The sequence below is a fragment of the Pundamilia nyererei genome, unplaced genomic scaffold, assembly GCF_000239375.1.
Source record: "Pundamilia nyererei isolate P.nyererei 1_Seehausen unplaced genomic scaffold, PunNye1.0 scaffold00001, whole genome shotgun sequence".
In the NCBI taxonomy this organism is placed as follows: Eukaryota; Metazoa; Chordata; class Actinopteri; order Cichliformes; family Cichlidae; genus Pundamilia; species Pundamilia nyererei.
In genome coordinates this window covers 10,759,810-10,774,608 of record NW_005187402.1, presented here as the reverse complement: position 1 = coordinate 10,774,608, position 14,799 = coordinate 10,759,810, and the positions used below count along the sequence as shown (strand labels likewise).

Sequence of the window (14,799 nt, the reverse complement as noted above, 5' to 3'; positions counted from 1 at the left end):
TGTGTGTGTGTGTGTGTGTGTGTGTGTGTGTGTGTGTGTGTGTGTGTGTATTTTTGTTGTACACATCAGCAATTTACAAGATATGCTGACAATATATAACATTGTGACACTGCCCTCTACAGGGCTGAGGAGGATAATGTTTCAGAACTAGAACAAGAAACGATGTTTCTTGTATGATTTTTTTGATCCCTCTTCTTATTTTACCTTTGCGTGTGAATGTCTTTCCAGTCCATGAGCCTGATTGAACTTGGAAACCCATCCCAGAGTCTGGAGAACGTGTGTCGCTGGGCCTTTCTGCAACAGAAGCAAGACACAGGGGATGCCGAGTATCACGACCACGCCATCTTCCTCACACGGCAGGAATTTGGCCCCACGGGAATGCAGGGTACTTAAAGACATGTACACAATCAGCTTTCATAATGTGTTTAGCATAATGGTACATGTATCCAAATCAAATGCATTTGCTCCCCTGACAAAATAAAATCCATCATTCAGAGAAATCTCTCCTCTTTCTGCCTTTCTCTCATATAGCTGCGTAGTGCTGCTGTGGCTTTGGTGGTTGGTGGTTTTTCTGTGCAGCAGAGTACAGGCTAACAGTCAGGCCCAGGGGAGAGGCCTCTAAAGGCAGTGGCCTAGCTATCCAGAAGCCCTTCAGCTGCCCTTGGGCTCATCCTTAAGCAGCAGAAAATCAATAAACAGACAAGGGCCAGCCACAGAGTCACAATTAAAGGCATTTCAGGACAGAAAAGCTCACAGGGAGCAAGAGATTAGCATACGCAGAGGTGGGAGGGGATGGTTTAGGGTTAGGATCAGATACACAAATCCAAACACATTTGTTCTTATGTGGGTGACACAGTTTTCTTTCTGGGTGTGTGGATCATGCATCATATATATCTTTATATAGCAGTCAGACATTGGGGTGAGAGGTAAGTGTGTCTTTGGTTTCATCTCACCAATCAGTGTATTTCAGTATGACTTTGGTGACTGACCAGAAATGTTCCAGTGTGATTATGAGCTTGATAAGTAAAATTCTTGTGAAAATTCATGTAATGTAATAGATTAGTGTGAGGTTAAACACTACTTTTGACTGACTGAGCGGTGTCACAGATTGTCTTTTGACTGTCCAAAATTGTAACGCTTTGTCTCTATCATTGTTTGAGCGTCTATAAATCTTTTAGTGTGTCTATAAATCTTTCAAGTTTTTCTCTCTCTTCCTTGTCGCTAAGGTTATGCTCCGGTGACAGGCATGTGCCACCCGGTTAGGAGCTGCACCCTGAACCACGAGGACGGTTTCTCCTCCGCCTTTGTGGTGGCACACGAGACCGGACATGTGTAAGTGCGTTGCCGTGATGATGGTTCGAGCCTGCTAACTTGGCACAACAAAAGAAAACAAAGCAGTCACTTGAAGAACTGGATTGATGCATTACAGCTTTAGATCGCTGGTCCACTTCAGTAAATATCTGTTGAGTGAATTAACACTGCCTCCCGCCTTTGTTTCATGTTCTTTAACTCCCACACGTTCCCAATCTGTCTCCACTGGTTCATCTTTTTTCCCTTTACTTCTCTCTTGATGTCTCATTTTTTTTCTTTCTCTCGCTCTTGTGTAGGCTGGGGATGGAGCATGATGGCCAGGGAAACCGCTGCGGAGACGAGGTGCACTTGGGCAGCATCATGGCTCCTCTGGTGCAAGCTGCTTTCCACCGCTTTCAGTGGTCCAAATGTAGCATGCAGGAGCTGGGACGATACCTTCAGTGAGACACAGACACATACACATGCAACCCCACGTACAGAAGTATTTGATTTATGGGCTTTTAAAGGTCAGTGCTGGCATCGGTATGATTTGGATCCAGCTGATGCATGGATATTGCCAGTCTGTGCTGTCTTTAAGATTAGGTTTGAATAAAAAATATGCAGGGCGTATCAAACCGAATCAGCCGATTTCAAAGCGCTCTAACTCTGCAAACATTCAGTGTTAACAACGGAAACATGTACTGCTAGAAAGAGCAGATTTGTGAGTTTCCTCCTTTCCTGCTGATAGGTAGCCTAACAACATCAGCGGCTGCATGCTCACAAATGTATGGGACAGGTTTGACTGTCTTATGGGTGTGGAGGGGGGCATATTGAACACTTGTAAACATTGTAAGTTTTTTATATGTAAAACTTTGCATTCATTCATGTGTTTTAAAATTCCATTTCTTTAAGTCAGGATGGGGAACTCCAGGCCTCTAGGGCCAGTGTCCTGCAGGTTATAGATACTACCCTGGGTCAACACACCTGAATCAAATGATTGATTCATTACCAGGCCTCTGGAGAACTTCAAGCCATTTAAATCAGCTGTGTTGGATCAAGGACACATGTGAAACCTGTAGGACACCGTCCCTTGAAGCCTGAAGTTCCTCCACCCCTGCTTTAAATGATATAGCCTTTTGGAATGAGATGATTCTTTTTGATACACTCTGTACTTTACAAAGTACAAATATCCTATAAAATTATGTCGTCCATGATGTTCACACATATAAAGACTAGCGATATCCTAACCTTCTAAAGGCACTTGATTACTTCTTTGCATCACTTTTTAGGTGCTTTGACAGCATGGAAATCTACAAGTTGTGCTAAAATCACACTGAACCAATTAAAGTGTTTGTTTCTGCTAATGCTTCATCACTGATCTCCCTTTATATGCCTCTCTCTCGGGCAAAGCTTCACTGCTTCCACTGTGGCTGCTTCTTCCAGTTCACTCCCTCAGTGTCCCTTTTTGATTACTTGCATGTGCGCTCTGTGATTTTCATCGTAGACCTCAAATTACACAGAGAGGAAACATCTGCGTGAAACTGATCCACTTCTAATGTTTGGGATCATTGCTGGTGATGAGAGCTGGAACTCTGGCCACACCTCAGAAATCAAACAGTAGCTTTTAGTAGAAAAATCCAGTGTTCAAGTGAGAAGGCAGCACATCGGGTGAGGATTGGAAGAAGCTGTCACGCACAGAGCACCTCAGACATCGCTTGAATACGATGTGGCGCATGCCATCGTGCCACCCAACAGCACATTTAAACCCGCAGACATTGTTGGGCCATGCCAACACCAGTCTTTGCTCACCAGATTTTTCTACTTCCCCAAAATTAAACTGAAATTGAAGAGTTGCTGTTTTATCCCACTTTATCGATTCAATTTTATTTATATAGCAACAAATCACTACAACAGTCACCTCAAGGTGCTTTATATTGTAAAGAAACTACAATCGTGGAGAGAAAACCCCCATGGCTGTAGCGTCATTTGATCGTTTTGATTGACAAAACAATCAAATGGCCCCCTTTGAGCAAGCGCTTGGCAACAGTGGGAAGGAAAAACTCCTTTTTAACAGGAAGAAACCTCCAGCAGAACCAGGCTCAGGGAGGGGTGCTATCTGCTGCAACCGGTTGGTGGAGCGAAAGTGATCCAGTGAGCAGATGTACATGCTCAAGTCATTAGAATGGGAGAAAACTAAAGTCTGCCAAATTGTGATAACACCATTTAATTGTTAATTTATTAATACTAGAATATGATATTAGTCCCAGTCTTCGTTTTACGGCTAAAGAATGCCAGACGAGAGTGTACATAGAAAAGAAAAAATAAAATAAAGATGAACACGTTTTTAAACTCTTCTTTCAGTTCCTATGACTGTCTTCGTGATGACCCTTTTGACCACAACTGGCCATCGCTGCCTCAACTTCCTGGTTTGCATTACTCCATGAACGAGCAGTGCCGTTTTGACTTTGGCGTGGGCTACACGACGTGCACCGCGGTAAGAGACCAGCGTAGTCCTAAACAGTCTCTTTACTAGCATACAGTCGCTAGCTTACGGACACCTGAAAACTCTGCTAACACAACAATGGTGTCCTCTGCAAACTTTGCATTGCTTTATCCTCTCGCTCGCTTTGAATTGCTTGTATCAGTTAATTCAGTTCAGTTTGCTGAATTTCACTGTGGCATATGTACTTTTTATGTGACCCCTTAAGCTCTGAAGGTTTTCCTTACTAACCAAGGGCCACACTGTAATGAAATGAGAGTCACTCATACACAGCTATTCACGTTCTTCTGATGTCCTCTGTTTCCTCTCCCGGCCTCTGGTGGGATTGACATCTTACTTAAAAGCAGGTAATTGGTTTTGATAGATACTTCTTTTCTGTTGTTAATGTTAAATAGCAATCAACTATTTATTTGTTTATAATAACACTACATATGCCTTGATACCACAGTGCCTTTACATGAAACTCTCACAAGCAGCTCTTTGTAAACACGAAAAGCTTCACCCAGCTGCAGCATCTTGCCAGGCCTTTTTACCCCAGTCACCCTCACCCGCTCTATGACTGTGAAGCCACTGTGGCACGCTGTTGGGAGGCTGTTGCTTAATTGACTGACAGCTTGTTCAGGGGCTTTGCACACCTTGCTAGATTACCCTCTATTCTCTTGTCAAACTCATTCCCCTCAGCTACAAAAGGCGGGGCAGGCAGGAACGCAGGTAAGGTTACCCCATCTCCTGGAAGACATGTGGCCTCGTCTTTTATTTTCTCAGACTTTCTTTTTCTATTTGAAGTTGTAACTGTTTGTAATGTTGCTCCTTATTTTCAATTTTTTTTTCTTTTTACTGTACTTTGTTTATCTGTCCTACCCATTGTCATAGTTTGGATGTTAACGTTGGATGTTAGTCTGCAGGATTCTAAAATGCTTCAAAGTGGCGCTAAAATCTTTCAAAACAACTGTGAAGCTACTGGTTCATTGGTTGGCTGTGGTGCAATCCAGCAGTTGAACAGTACCATATCCCGAGTCCTCTTCTGCAAAATCTGTGTTAAATCACTGCAGCCCTGGCAGGAAGAGCCTCATTATATTGGCACTCTCGCGACTTAAACGAGCGGAAAAGGTTGGAAAGATGCCTTTCCCATCCAAGGGGAAAGGGCCTAGCCAGAACAGAGGCTGTTTTTCCATGTTTTCTCCTCAGCTTTTAGGATCCTCCAGTCTGATCTTACTGCTGATTACCTACCGCAGTCTACCCACTGACTGTGACTCACACTAAGACCTGTAAAGGTCCACTGGGGTCATGGTGGGTAGAAAAGCCTTTGGAGGGAGGAGGGCACCGCCCCTCAGACACTGGACTTCACTTCGGTTTGGTTGGTTGATATCCTCATCTGTGGCTCATATCAGACAAGAAGGAGAATTTGGACTTGATCTGTGTCCAGGGGCATTTTTAGAGGTCACTGAGACCTCACTCTATGGCTTTTGAAACCTTTTGCCCTCTGCCCTCCGCGGTGACATTCTTAACTCTAGGCTGTCTCATTATGAGAGTCTTGTCTCTCTCACGCAAACACACATCCATTGGTTTAGTTTGCATGAATGGCTGTGTATCTCTCAGTGGAGCATAATGTACAGTGCAGTGACTCAGCACAGGTTTGGTGTTGTTAGTGTTGGATATAATACTATTGTTGTGGCTATTGTTGTTGTGATATCTCTCCTCCCATCTCTACTTGTGCTTCCGTTATTCAGTGTTTAATCTCATCCTAGTAGCGTGTGTTGGAAGTTGGAGCTTTCAGCTATGAGAATGGGTTTCTCTCTGTGTCCCACAGTATCGCACATTTGAACCATGCAAGCAGCTGTGGTGTAGCCACCCAGACAATCCATTCTTCTGCAAGACTAAGAAAGGGCCGCCCATTGATGGAACCATGTGTGGGGAAGGGAAGGTATTTATACACTGCTTTAGTACAATAAAGTGTAGTGCAATGCTACTGGAAGCCAAAGAAAATGTGTTTTATTGTACAACATTTCCAATTGGTAACTTATGCGCTTGGACTGTTGCAGCATTGCTATAGAGGTCACTGCATCTGGCTGACCCCCGACCTCATGAGGCAAGATGGAAACTGGGGTGCATGGAGCGAGTTTGGCCAGTGTTCGCGCACCTGTGGTGGAGGAGTACAGTTTCGCACACGCAGCTGTAATAATCCAAGGTAGGAAACTCTTTACCACTGCATGTATAAAAACAAATATCACTTTTAGGTATTGTGTCACTCCTGATAGAGGAGCCACTTATAAAAATGATTAAAAAATGTGAATGATTAAGGTTTCAGAGGTAAAACATAATCTAGAGCAAAATATTCCCTTCCTCTCTGACCTGCCACTCCCCCAGACCGCACAACGGAGGCCGGAAATGCGTGGGGGAGGATTCCCAATTCCAGATGTGCAACACCAACGAGTGTGAGGATATTTACAGCGATCCAAGAGAAGAGCAGTGCCACGCTTGGGCCCTTCCGTCTGAAATCTACACCAACAAGCACCACTGGCTGCCTTATGAACACCCAGACCGTGAGTATGCACGTGCAAACAATGTATTGGGGTGGAGATATGAACCAGACAAACCTTAAGTGATGATATACTGTGGAAGTCATAAATATAAATGAAAGCCAACAACAGAAGGAAGCACAGTCTTGAATGTGGCTGGGTTGTGGAGCGTTTATATATATATAGGTTGTGTTTTTCTATCATCAGTGACATCTGGCAGTGGGTGCAGCTTTGAAGTATGGCTACGCCCTCCCACAAAAAAAAAGTAAAAAGCCACAACTTTAAAACCATTTTTCTATGAACTCAGTGTCTTCTTTTTCTCCACCCTTTTGCTGATGTCATTTAAACTCCTCCTCCAACTTTTTCTGCATCCATACATTTGGCACATGTGGACAAACTCTCATATTCACAAGAACCCAAACCTAAATTTATCCAATTAATATTCCAAACCTTTGACACTACACTGTGTGAGTGTGAAGCTCCACCCTTGCCTCTGAGTTGAGATGTCACTGCCTTCCTGATGCATATTAAATTATCGTCCAACTAAAGGGCAGCCCTCGAGAAAAGTGCTGAGCTGTCTCCTTATCTACACAGAGGTCACGCTACTCAAAGTCAGCTACGAAGGCCTTGCTAAATTGTTTTTCTTCATTTTTATTATTTCCAAATGGCAAATTTTTCAGCAAAGCTTTTACCATCTCGAATTACTTTTCGATGTGTGCGCTCGTGTTTGCATGCGTGTTAATGTACACATGCTTCTATGAGAGGGAAAAAAAACTGAGGTTTAACTGAATTCAATTCATAGCTTGACATCTCCAGAAGTGTGTGTACTGTGACTCTGACAAAGTACAGTGTCTGCTCTGAATGTGAACTTCTAGTTTCTCTTCTATAGTTTATCAGTCTATATGCATAGAACCTCACCTATATTTATCTCCTGTCTTAACCCTCTGAGGTTTAAGTCATCATATGTGCTAACCATAACTCTAATCCTTGCAATGTCAAACTGAAAAAAATACCTGAATCCAAAATATCTTTTGAAATGATCTAAAATATAACACTATATATAATTCAGAGTGTTTTTGCTTTTGCATGTATTATTGTACATAGTTGAACAGTATGTCTGAAGTTAGGAAGAAATTTCAAGAACTAAATTGTTGCAACGGTGGCATCCTATTACAGTACCATCCTCAATACCATTTAGTTCATTACAACAACTGATTCTTTCTCAAATGTTTGTGAAGGTAGACTGCATAGTTATGGGCTTCATTTTATACTGCTGAAATGGCAAACGCCTGATTTCAAGGATTAAGAGGTGTGGGCCATTACATCAGTCTACATCAGGGGTCCCCAATCCCAGTCCACGAGGGCCGGTGTCCCTGCAGGTTTTAGATGTGTCCTTGATCCATCACAGCTGATTTAAATGGATAAATTACCTTCTCAACATGTCTTGAAGTTCTCCAGAGGCCTGATAATGAACTAATCATGTGATTCAGGTGTGTTGACCCAGGGTGAGATCTAAAACCTGCAGGGACACCGGCACTCGAGGCCTGGAGTTGCCTACCCCTGATCTATGGCCATGACCTGCTAGAAGTGAACAAAAGAGGGAGATTGTGGATACAAGCAGTGGAAATGTGCTTCCTGTGAAGGGCGACTGGGCTCACTCTTAGAGATGGGGTAAAGAGTTTGGTGCATGTGGCGGAGGTGTGGTCCCGGGCGCGGCTGCAGGGGAGGAGTGGTGCAGTGGGCTCAACGGGGCGGTGCTGGAGATGCCGGTGAGAACAGCTGATGGCGATTTGGACTGATAATGGTTTCCTTCCCTTTTTATAGTGAGACTGGAGAGGAGCGGAGGGAGAGGGAAATCAGCTGGGACCGACAGCTGTCAGACTGTGTTCATATCATAACCTGGGAAAACTATAAATAAATGTGGAAGCTGGTGATAAAGACCTGTGTGTGTGTGTGTACCTGTGTGTAGTGCATTTCACAGTGCATAAATAGGGATTCAGTGTAAAGCCACCACTGCTCATCTACATTCAAAGGAAGCAGTTGAAGTAGTTCAAGCATCTGATTGGGATGCCTCCTAGGTGCGGTGTTGTGGGTATATCTAATTGGGAGCAGGCCCCACATGTTGGACATATTATGTCTCTCAGCTGGCTCAGTGTCCCCCCAGAAGAAGTGAAGGAGGTAGCTGGGGAGACCTAGGTCTAGGCATGTCTGCTTAGACTGGTGATTCCTCAGATAAGAACCAGAAAATAGAGGTTATATATTTTGTTGTTTAGCCTCTGTAGTTCTTCTTCTCCACTGTAATGTGTGTGTGCATGTGTCAACTGCCACAGAGCAGCAAAAGACTTAGAACACTGAGGAGGGATTTTGTACATTGTTTGTGCATTCTCAGTCCAACCTGACAAGATTGTGTTTTCTCCACGTGATTGAACTGAGCAGTTTTGTTGCGTGTCTCCCACCTGTTTATTAGTGTCAACGGTCCAAAAGACAAGGTCTCTGGATTGTAGCCATCTGTAATAAATGTGATGAAGTAGGAGTGTTCGTTCGCACTCGGACTATCTGCCAGGCTTCATCTCTGGGGGCTCGTGCAGTTGTAGTATGACTCACTCAGACAGACACAATGAGACAAAGTGTCGTGCTGACTCACAGAGAGCTTATTCAGAGCATAAAAATAATCGCATGTCGGTTGTAAACATGAAATCTTCTAGTCAGACCACTGGGGTGACTCTGTGACAATCACTTGGATAGTGGTTTTCATTCTCTATGTTCATTTTTGTCCGCTTTCCAGCTAGCAAACGCTGCTACCTGCATTGTCAGTCCAAGGAGACCAGAACCGCAGTCTTCACGGAGACAGTGGTCCTGGATGGTACGCGGTGCTCATACAAGGACCCACACAGTGTCTGCGTGGGTGCGGAGTGTAAGGTGAGGGGCATGCGCGTGGAAAGACAGCCGCACGCGTGCTGAGATCAGCATGTGTCAAATTCTACGTTTCTTTATTAACAGAAAGTGGGATGTGACGGAGTGGTCGGCTCCTCGGAGCAGGAGGACAACTGTGGAGTGTGTGGAGGTGACAACTCCAGCTGCAAAATCTTCAAAGACACCATCTCACGTAACGCCAAGAAACAAGGTAACCCACTAACACACTGAATAACCCTTAATTTGTTTCATAGAGGAGACTTGACTCAGTCCTACCAGTCTAGCAGCCAGCTGTCATTCTGGTAAGCATAGTATAAACATTTGACTGGACTCTCTGTTTTTATTTTATCTTTTGGTTAAACATCGCCCTCTAGAGCAAGGTTTTAAAATTGCCGCAAACCTCAGTAAAAATCCAAGCTCACATGTTTCCATTTGAGCATTGCCAAGAAGTTACGTCAACAATCACTTCATAACCTAATATTTATGACAGTATTATCTAACCCTTGGTGTTGGGAGAGTTCCGTGTTATAACAGCGAAATTCTCAGAATCAGATGTTTTCCCTGGATGAAAATAATCACGACTGAAGGGATTTTCAGTAGTGCGCAAGGGTATTTAATTGAAATTAGAAAGGGAGCTTTACTGGCTTTGGTGCAGTTCTTTGGTATGAAACAGTAAAATTGACTTTTTGGCACAAACCAGATGTCTGTTTTATTTCAGGGTTCTTTAAAGTTCTCGAAATCCCCCGAGGAACGAGGCACTTACTGATCCAAGAGCTGAAAGCCACCTCGCACACTCTAGGTATTTTAAATTCGAGCTTGTTTTTTCTTCCGTGCCAGATACTGGAATGTAGATTTGCTCGTTGCAGTGTTGTCAATTTTTCTCCCATCTGCAGTGGTGAAAAATGTGGCATCAGGACAGTTCTTCATAAACGGGGACATGGAGAAGCCAGAATCCTACTCGGTCATAGAGAAGGGGGTGGAGTGGGAATATGAGAATGACAATGACAAGGAGACCCTTCAGTCAACCGGGCCTCTCAGACATGGAGTTCTGATCATGGTGTGCAACAACATGGCTTTAAAATTGAATCTATAGTTACCTAAATTTCATAATAATATCACATTTTGTGGTTGAAATGATGCATTATCTTGATTCCTTCATTAATTTTATGATGATCTGTCGGATTTTAGATGAAATTACACGGGGATGAGGATGTGAATTTGTCGTACAAGTACTTGATGAGAACAGACTCTGACTCTGGAATTCAGAACAACATGCTAGTGGAGGACAGCGCTTATGAATGGGCCCCAAAGAAATGGTCTTACTGCTCCAGGCCTTGTGGTGGAGGTACAGTAGAACAAAGAAAATTCTCACAGTGAAACCGTTGTTTCTTTGACTTACATGATGTCCGATTTTCCACCCTTTTTTAGGAAAGCAGTACCTGCGATACGGCTGCAGAAGAAAAGTCGACAGCAAGATGGTTCATAAAAGGTTCTGTAACAAGTCCAACATGAAACCGAGAGGTGACATGAGGGACTGCAACCAGAAGGCCTGCCCTCCTCCCATGTATGTATTCACATGAGAAGCACAACATCTGTGAAAATGTGACTTACAGTAGGAATCCACACTCGGATTAAAGCAACTTTTTCTGCATTCAGGTCGCCCTTTGTTCTCCTTTGTGGTCGATATGTTTTGATGTCCCTCGATGCTCTTTCTTCTCTTTGCTGTCATATATTCTCCAGCTGGGTGACGGGCGAGTGGCAGAACTGCAGCAAGCCATGTGGAAAGACGGGCATGCAAGTCCGATCGGTGAGCTGCGTCCAGCTTTCGGATGACAACACAACGCGTGCTATCCACAATAAACACTGCAATGACAACCGTCCAGAGTCGCGCAGATCCTGCAACCGATTTCCCTGCCCCACCCAGTGGAGAGTTGGACCGTGGTCACAGGTATGTGGGCTAAACTAGAGCCTTCAAGATGCTTGCACTTTATTCACATTTTGTAAGTAGTTTGTGGTGATTTTTTGCATTGTGTGTTTATTTCTTGTATCCCTAGTGCTCAGTGACATGTGGTAATGGGACCCAGCAGAGACAGGCTTTGTGTCACACCAGGGACAACACCATCGGTCTGTGTCTCGACAGTAAGCCAGACACCATAAGAGTTTGTCGCCTGACACCATGTTCCAGTAAGTGTTGTGCGAGCCCACCCTGTGAGTATTTTTTAAAGGTTTAAAATGTCCAGGGTACTCCCTTCATTAGGTACACCTTGCTAGAACTTGGTTTGAGCCCCTTTTTGCTTTCAGAGCTGTCTTAGTTCTTCATGGCACAGATTCAGCAAGTTGCTGGAAACATTTCTCAGGGATTTTGGGCCATAATGACATGGCAGCATCACACAGTTCCATGATGTGATCTCCTCATTCCGCCACATCCCACAGGTGCTGTATTCGATTGATATCTGGTAACTGTGGAGAACTATTGAGCACAGTGTACTCATTAATATATCCAAGAAACCAGTTTGAGATTATTTTAGCTTTGTAATATGGCACGGTATTTTGCTGGAAGCAGCCATCAGAGAATGGGTACACTGCTGTCATAAAGGGATGGTCATGGTCAGTAATAATACTCAAACTGGCTGTGGTGTCCCCACACCTGAAAAGTGATATAAGACGGATGGATCCATGCTTTCATGTTGTTTACAGTAACATTTGATCCTACCATCTGAATCCTTCAACAAAAATTGAAACTCAACAAACCAGCCATGTTTGATGTTTTTTCAGTCTTCTGTTGTCCAGTTTTGGTGAGACTGTGTGACTTGTGGAAGCACCCAGTGTGGTCTTCTGCTGCTGTAGCCCTTTTGCTAGATTTAATGTGTTATGCATTGAGAGGTATTCATTGCATACCTTGGTTGTAACAAGTGTTCATTGGAGTTACTGTTACCTTGCTATCACTTTAAAGCAGTCAAAAGGCATCAACAAAGCATTTTCTCTCAGAGAACTACTGCTCACTGGGTTTTGACCATGTGTACATGCATAAATGCTTTGAACTGATACTTGCATTAATGAGCAGTTGAAAAGATGTACATAATGAAGTGGTGCTATGGATATATTTTGTTTCTCTCCATGTAGAACATGCAGAATTGGAAATAAATTACATTCAGTTTTTAAAAAACCAAGATGGCAACACTAAGGGTATTCCACAAATCAGTGAGGGGCTGTGTCCATCTTTTGTATAGTGCCTATGGTTACCACAACACCATGTTTCTTTTTTTATGTTTTACATGCAGTTATTTCTGTGACAGCATTCTCCTCCTAACCAGCTACTTGCCTAAATATGTAACTAAAGATGAAGTAAAACTGCTTGACTAACCAAATCAAGATTATAAAAGTAATAAATAAATAAATAGAAAGTCATAAATATCTAACAAAGTGGCAGCATAACAGGGGCAATAGTCCACAGTGTGAGAGTCCTGTTCTTGCCTTGCTTTGAGCCACCATTACACAAGCGCCATGCAATCTGAGTATGGAGATTCTGCTCATGTCACCAACAGGTAATTTGGTAAAGCTTGAAATTGGCCTTCAGCTGGTATTGTTGGCATGATAATACACATTTAATTTCAACACATTATGTGTCGCGACCATGTAATAAATTGTCACAAGGTCACTGTCATTGCATGTAAATATGTCAGTTCAAACTGAACCGATTTTAGTCGTAGCTTCAGCTGAAATGTCAGAGACACATTCTGGAGGCGTAATATATTTAATAAACAGATAAAACTAAACTAGATTTAGCCCCTGGCATCAGTGTAGAAGCTAGGTGTGATTGATGCTAAAAGAATTAAAAGGATAAGGATGAAAAATTGTTACATATTGCTCATGTTCCCTTATAGTCGTTCTTAATGTTTCCGTGCCTCTCTCCATGTTTCTCTGCAGAGGGCCCACCAGACCTCAACAAGAACGGCAACATTTTGATCCAGTGGCTGTCACGCCCCAACCCCAACTTCCCGAAGATCTCCTCACGTAAAACCTCCCTCTATAGTTCCCAGCCTGGCCTCCACAGCAGCAGCTGCAGCTGCATGTCTGTCCTCTGCTGGGCCCTGCCCATTTCTGTCCTCCTGTCCCTGCAGGGCCGGCCCCGGCTGGCCCCCTGACCCGCCCCCTGCCCCAAGCCTTGTGCCTGTGCCACGCCCGTGAGCGAGCGGCAAAAGCTTTCGCTTCTCTTTTGGGTGGGGGGGATGTTGTCTCTCTCTCTCTGTGTCTGAGACGGCTCTGACTGGGGGAGGTCTCTGGCTCCTGCGTGTGCTAGTTGGTTCTCTCTTGCTCTGTCTCTCTCTCTCTCTCTAACTCTCTCTCTCTGTCTCCTTTGTGGAGCATTGTGTTGTAACCGCTGGCCAGTCGAAAACTCAAAAGATCAACAAAAAATTTGATGTGAAAAGGATTTCGTAGTGGCAAGGCGAACAAGTTTTCATTGGCATCTCCTGAGATGTGTCGAAGAGCCGTTCACGTGCGAGGGGACCCCCCCCCCTCTGCATTCGGCGGCCGTGATTTGCGCGAGCTAGCTGCGTGCTATCATGCAGCTGCGCTTTTTTCTTTTTGTAGCGCATTGTCAATGTGGGGGAGAAACAGGTGTCAAAATAAACAGAAAAGGTATAAATATCTATATAGAAAAAATATATATATATACATATATATATAATATGAAAGCTTTACTGTGAATGTGATCTGAGGACATCTTTGCTAAAGTGCTCATCTGACATATTGGTTCCATTTGGGGATGAGAGTGGTGTCTCATCCCGCGTTCCATTCTCAGATTGACAGGAACTCAGCACAGAGGCAGGAAGTGAAGTCAGTAAACCTTTTGATTTTTGTGGGAGGGTCTTCTGAGGTGACGACTCAAAAAAAAAAAGAAAAGAAAAGAAAAAAGAAGAAAAAAAAAAACAGGGTAGTTTGACCAATTGAGGTTGCTTCCCATTTCACCTCATCATCAGCCATCCTCTCTTTGACTGTTATACAAAAGTTCAATAAATGCAGCTTATTTGTGCTTGCAGACTTTAAACAAATACATCTATAAATATATTTGTATTTATATATAACTATAAATATAAATCTATATGAGTAACAATAATATTAATAATGTTTTACCATGAATAAGCTGTAGCTTATTTGCCTAAAATCTTTGGACTGCTATTGATCGCTTAGATCCTTGACTGTTATGTGTATTTTTTTATTGATTTTACATGAATACAGATGAATATTTAATAAAGGTAAAGTGTTTTGGGGGAAAGGGTTAGACCTATATTATGCAGGACTTGGTCAGTTATTTGCCTCTCCATTTTCTCAGATGGATCAGTGGTTTACTGTTGCTTCTCGTTTCCTTTACGGCCAGGATCACGTTTTGTCATGCACATTTGCATCCATCACCTGTGTGTTTGTATCGATCCGTGCGTGAGTGCACTGGTGTGTGTGTGCGCGTCTTTGTGCATGTGTGTTTGGGAGGATGTATGCGTTAGATGAATGAGCGTCCTTAATCGTTGCGTGTTTGTGTGTGTGTGTGTGTGTGTGTGTGTGTGTGTGTGTGTGTGT

The 14,799-nt window shown here is 43.4% G+C and overlaps 1 protein-coding gene across 1 annotated transcript in view; it reads left to right on the top strand.

Moving 5' to 3' along the window:
* Positions 1 to 14,799, top strand: part of LOC102212453 (A disintegrin and metalloproteinase with thrombospondin motifs 2-like) — a 136,011-nt gene that overhangs the window by 115,842 nt on the left and 5,370 nt on the right. Inside the window, exons 6-22 of the mRNA XM_013908766.1 lie at positions 229 to 385; positions 1,227 to 1,332; positions 1,608 to 1,751; positions 3,652 to 3,784; positions 4,472 to 4,501; positions 5,601 to 5,714; positions 5,833 to 5,978; positions 6,158 to 6,333; positions 9,095 to 9,228; positions 9,310 to 9,433; positions 9,941 to 10,021; positions 10,116 to 10,279; positions 10,411 to 10,567; positions 10,651 to 10,786; positions 10,963 to 11,170; positions 11,277 to 11,406; positions 13,150 to 13,236. Coding sequence (XP_013764220.1) covers positions 229 to 385; positions 1,227 to 1,332; positions 1,608 to 1,751; positions 3,652 to 3,784; positions 4,472 to 4,501; positions 5,601 to 5,714; positions 5,833 to 5,978; positions 6,158 to 6,333; positions 9,095 to 9,228; positions 9,310 to 9,433; positions 9,941 to 10,021; positions 10,116 to 10,279; positions 10,411 to 10,567; positions 10,651 to 10,786; positions 10,963 to 11,170; positions 11,277 to 11,406; positions 13,150 to 13,236 — 2,227 coding nt within the window. The remainder of the gene's footprint in view (positions 1 to 228; positions 386 to 1,226; positions 1,333 to 1,607; positions 1,752 to 3,651; positions 3,785 to 4,471; positions 4,502 to 5,600; positions 5,715 to 5,832; positions 5,979 to 6,157; positions 6,334 to 9,094; positions 9,229 to 9,309; positions 9,434 to 9,940; positions 10,022 to 10,115; positions 10,280 to 10,410; positions 10,568 to 10,650; positions 10,787 to 10,962; positions 11,171 to 11,276; positions 11,407 to 13,149; positions 13,237 to 14,799) is intronic.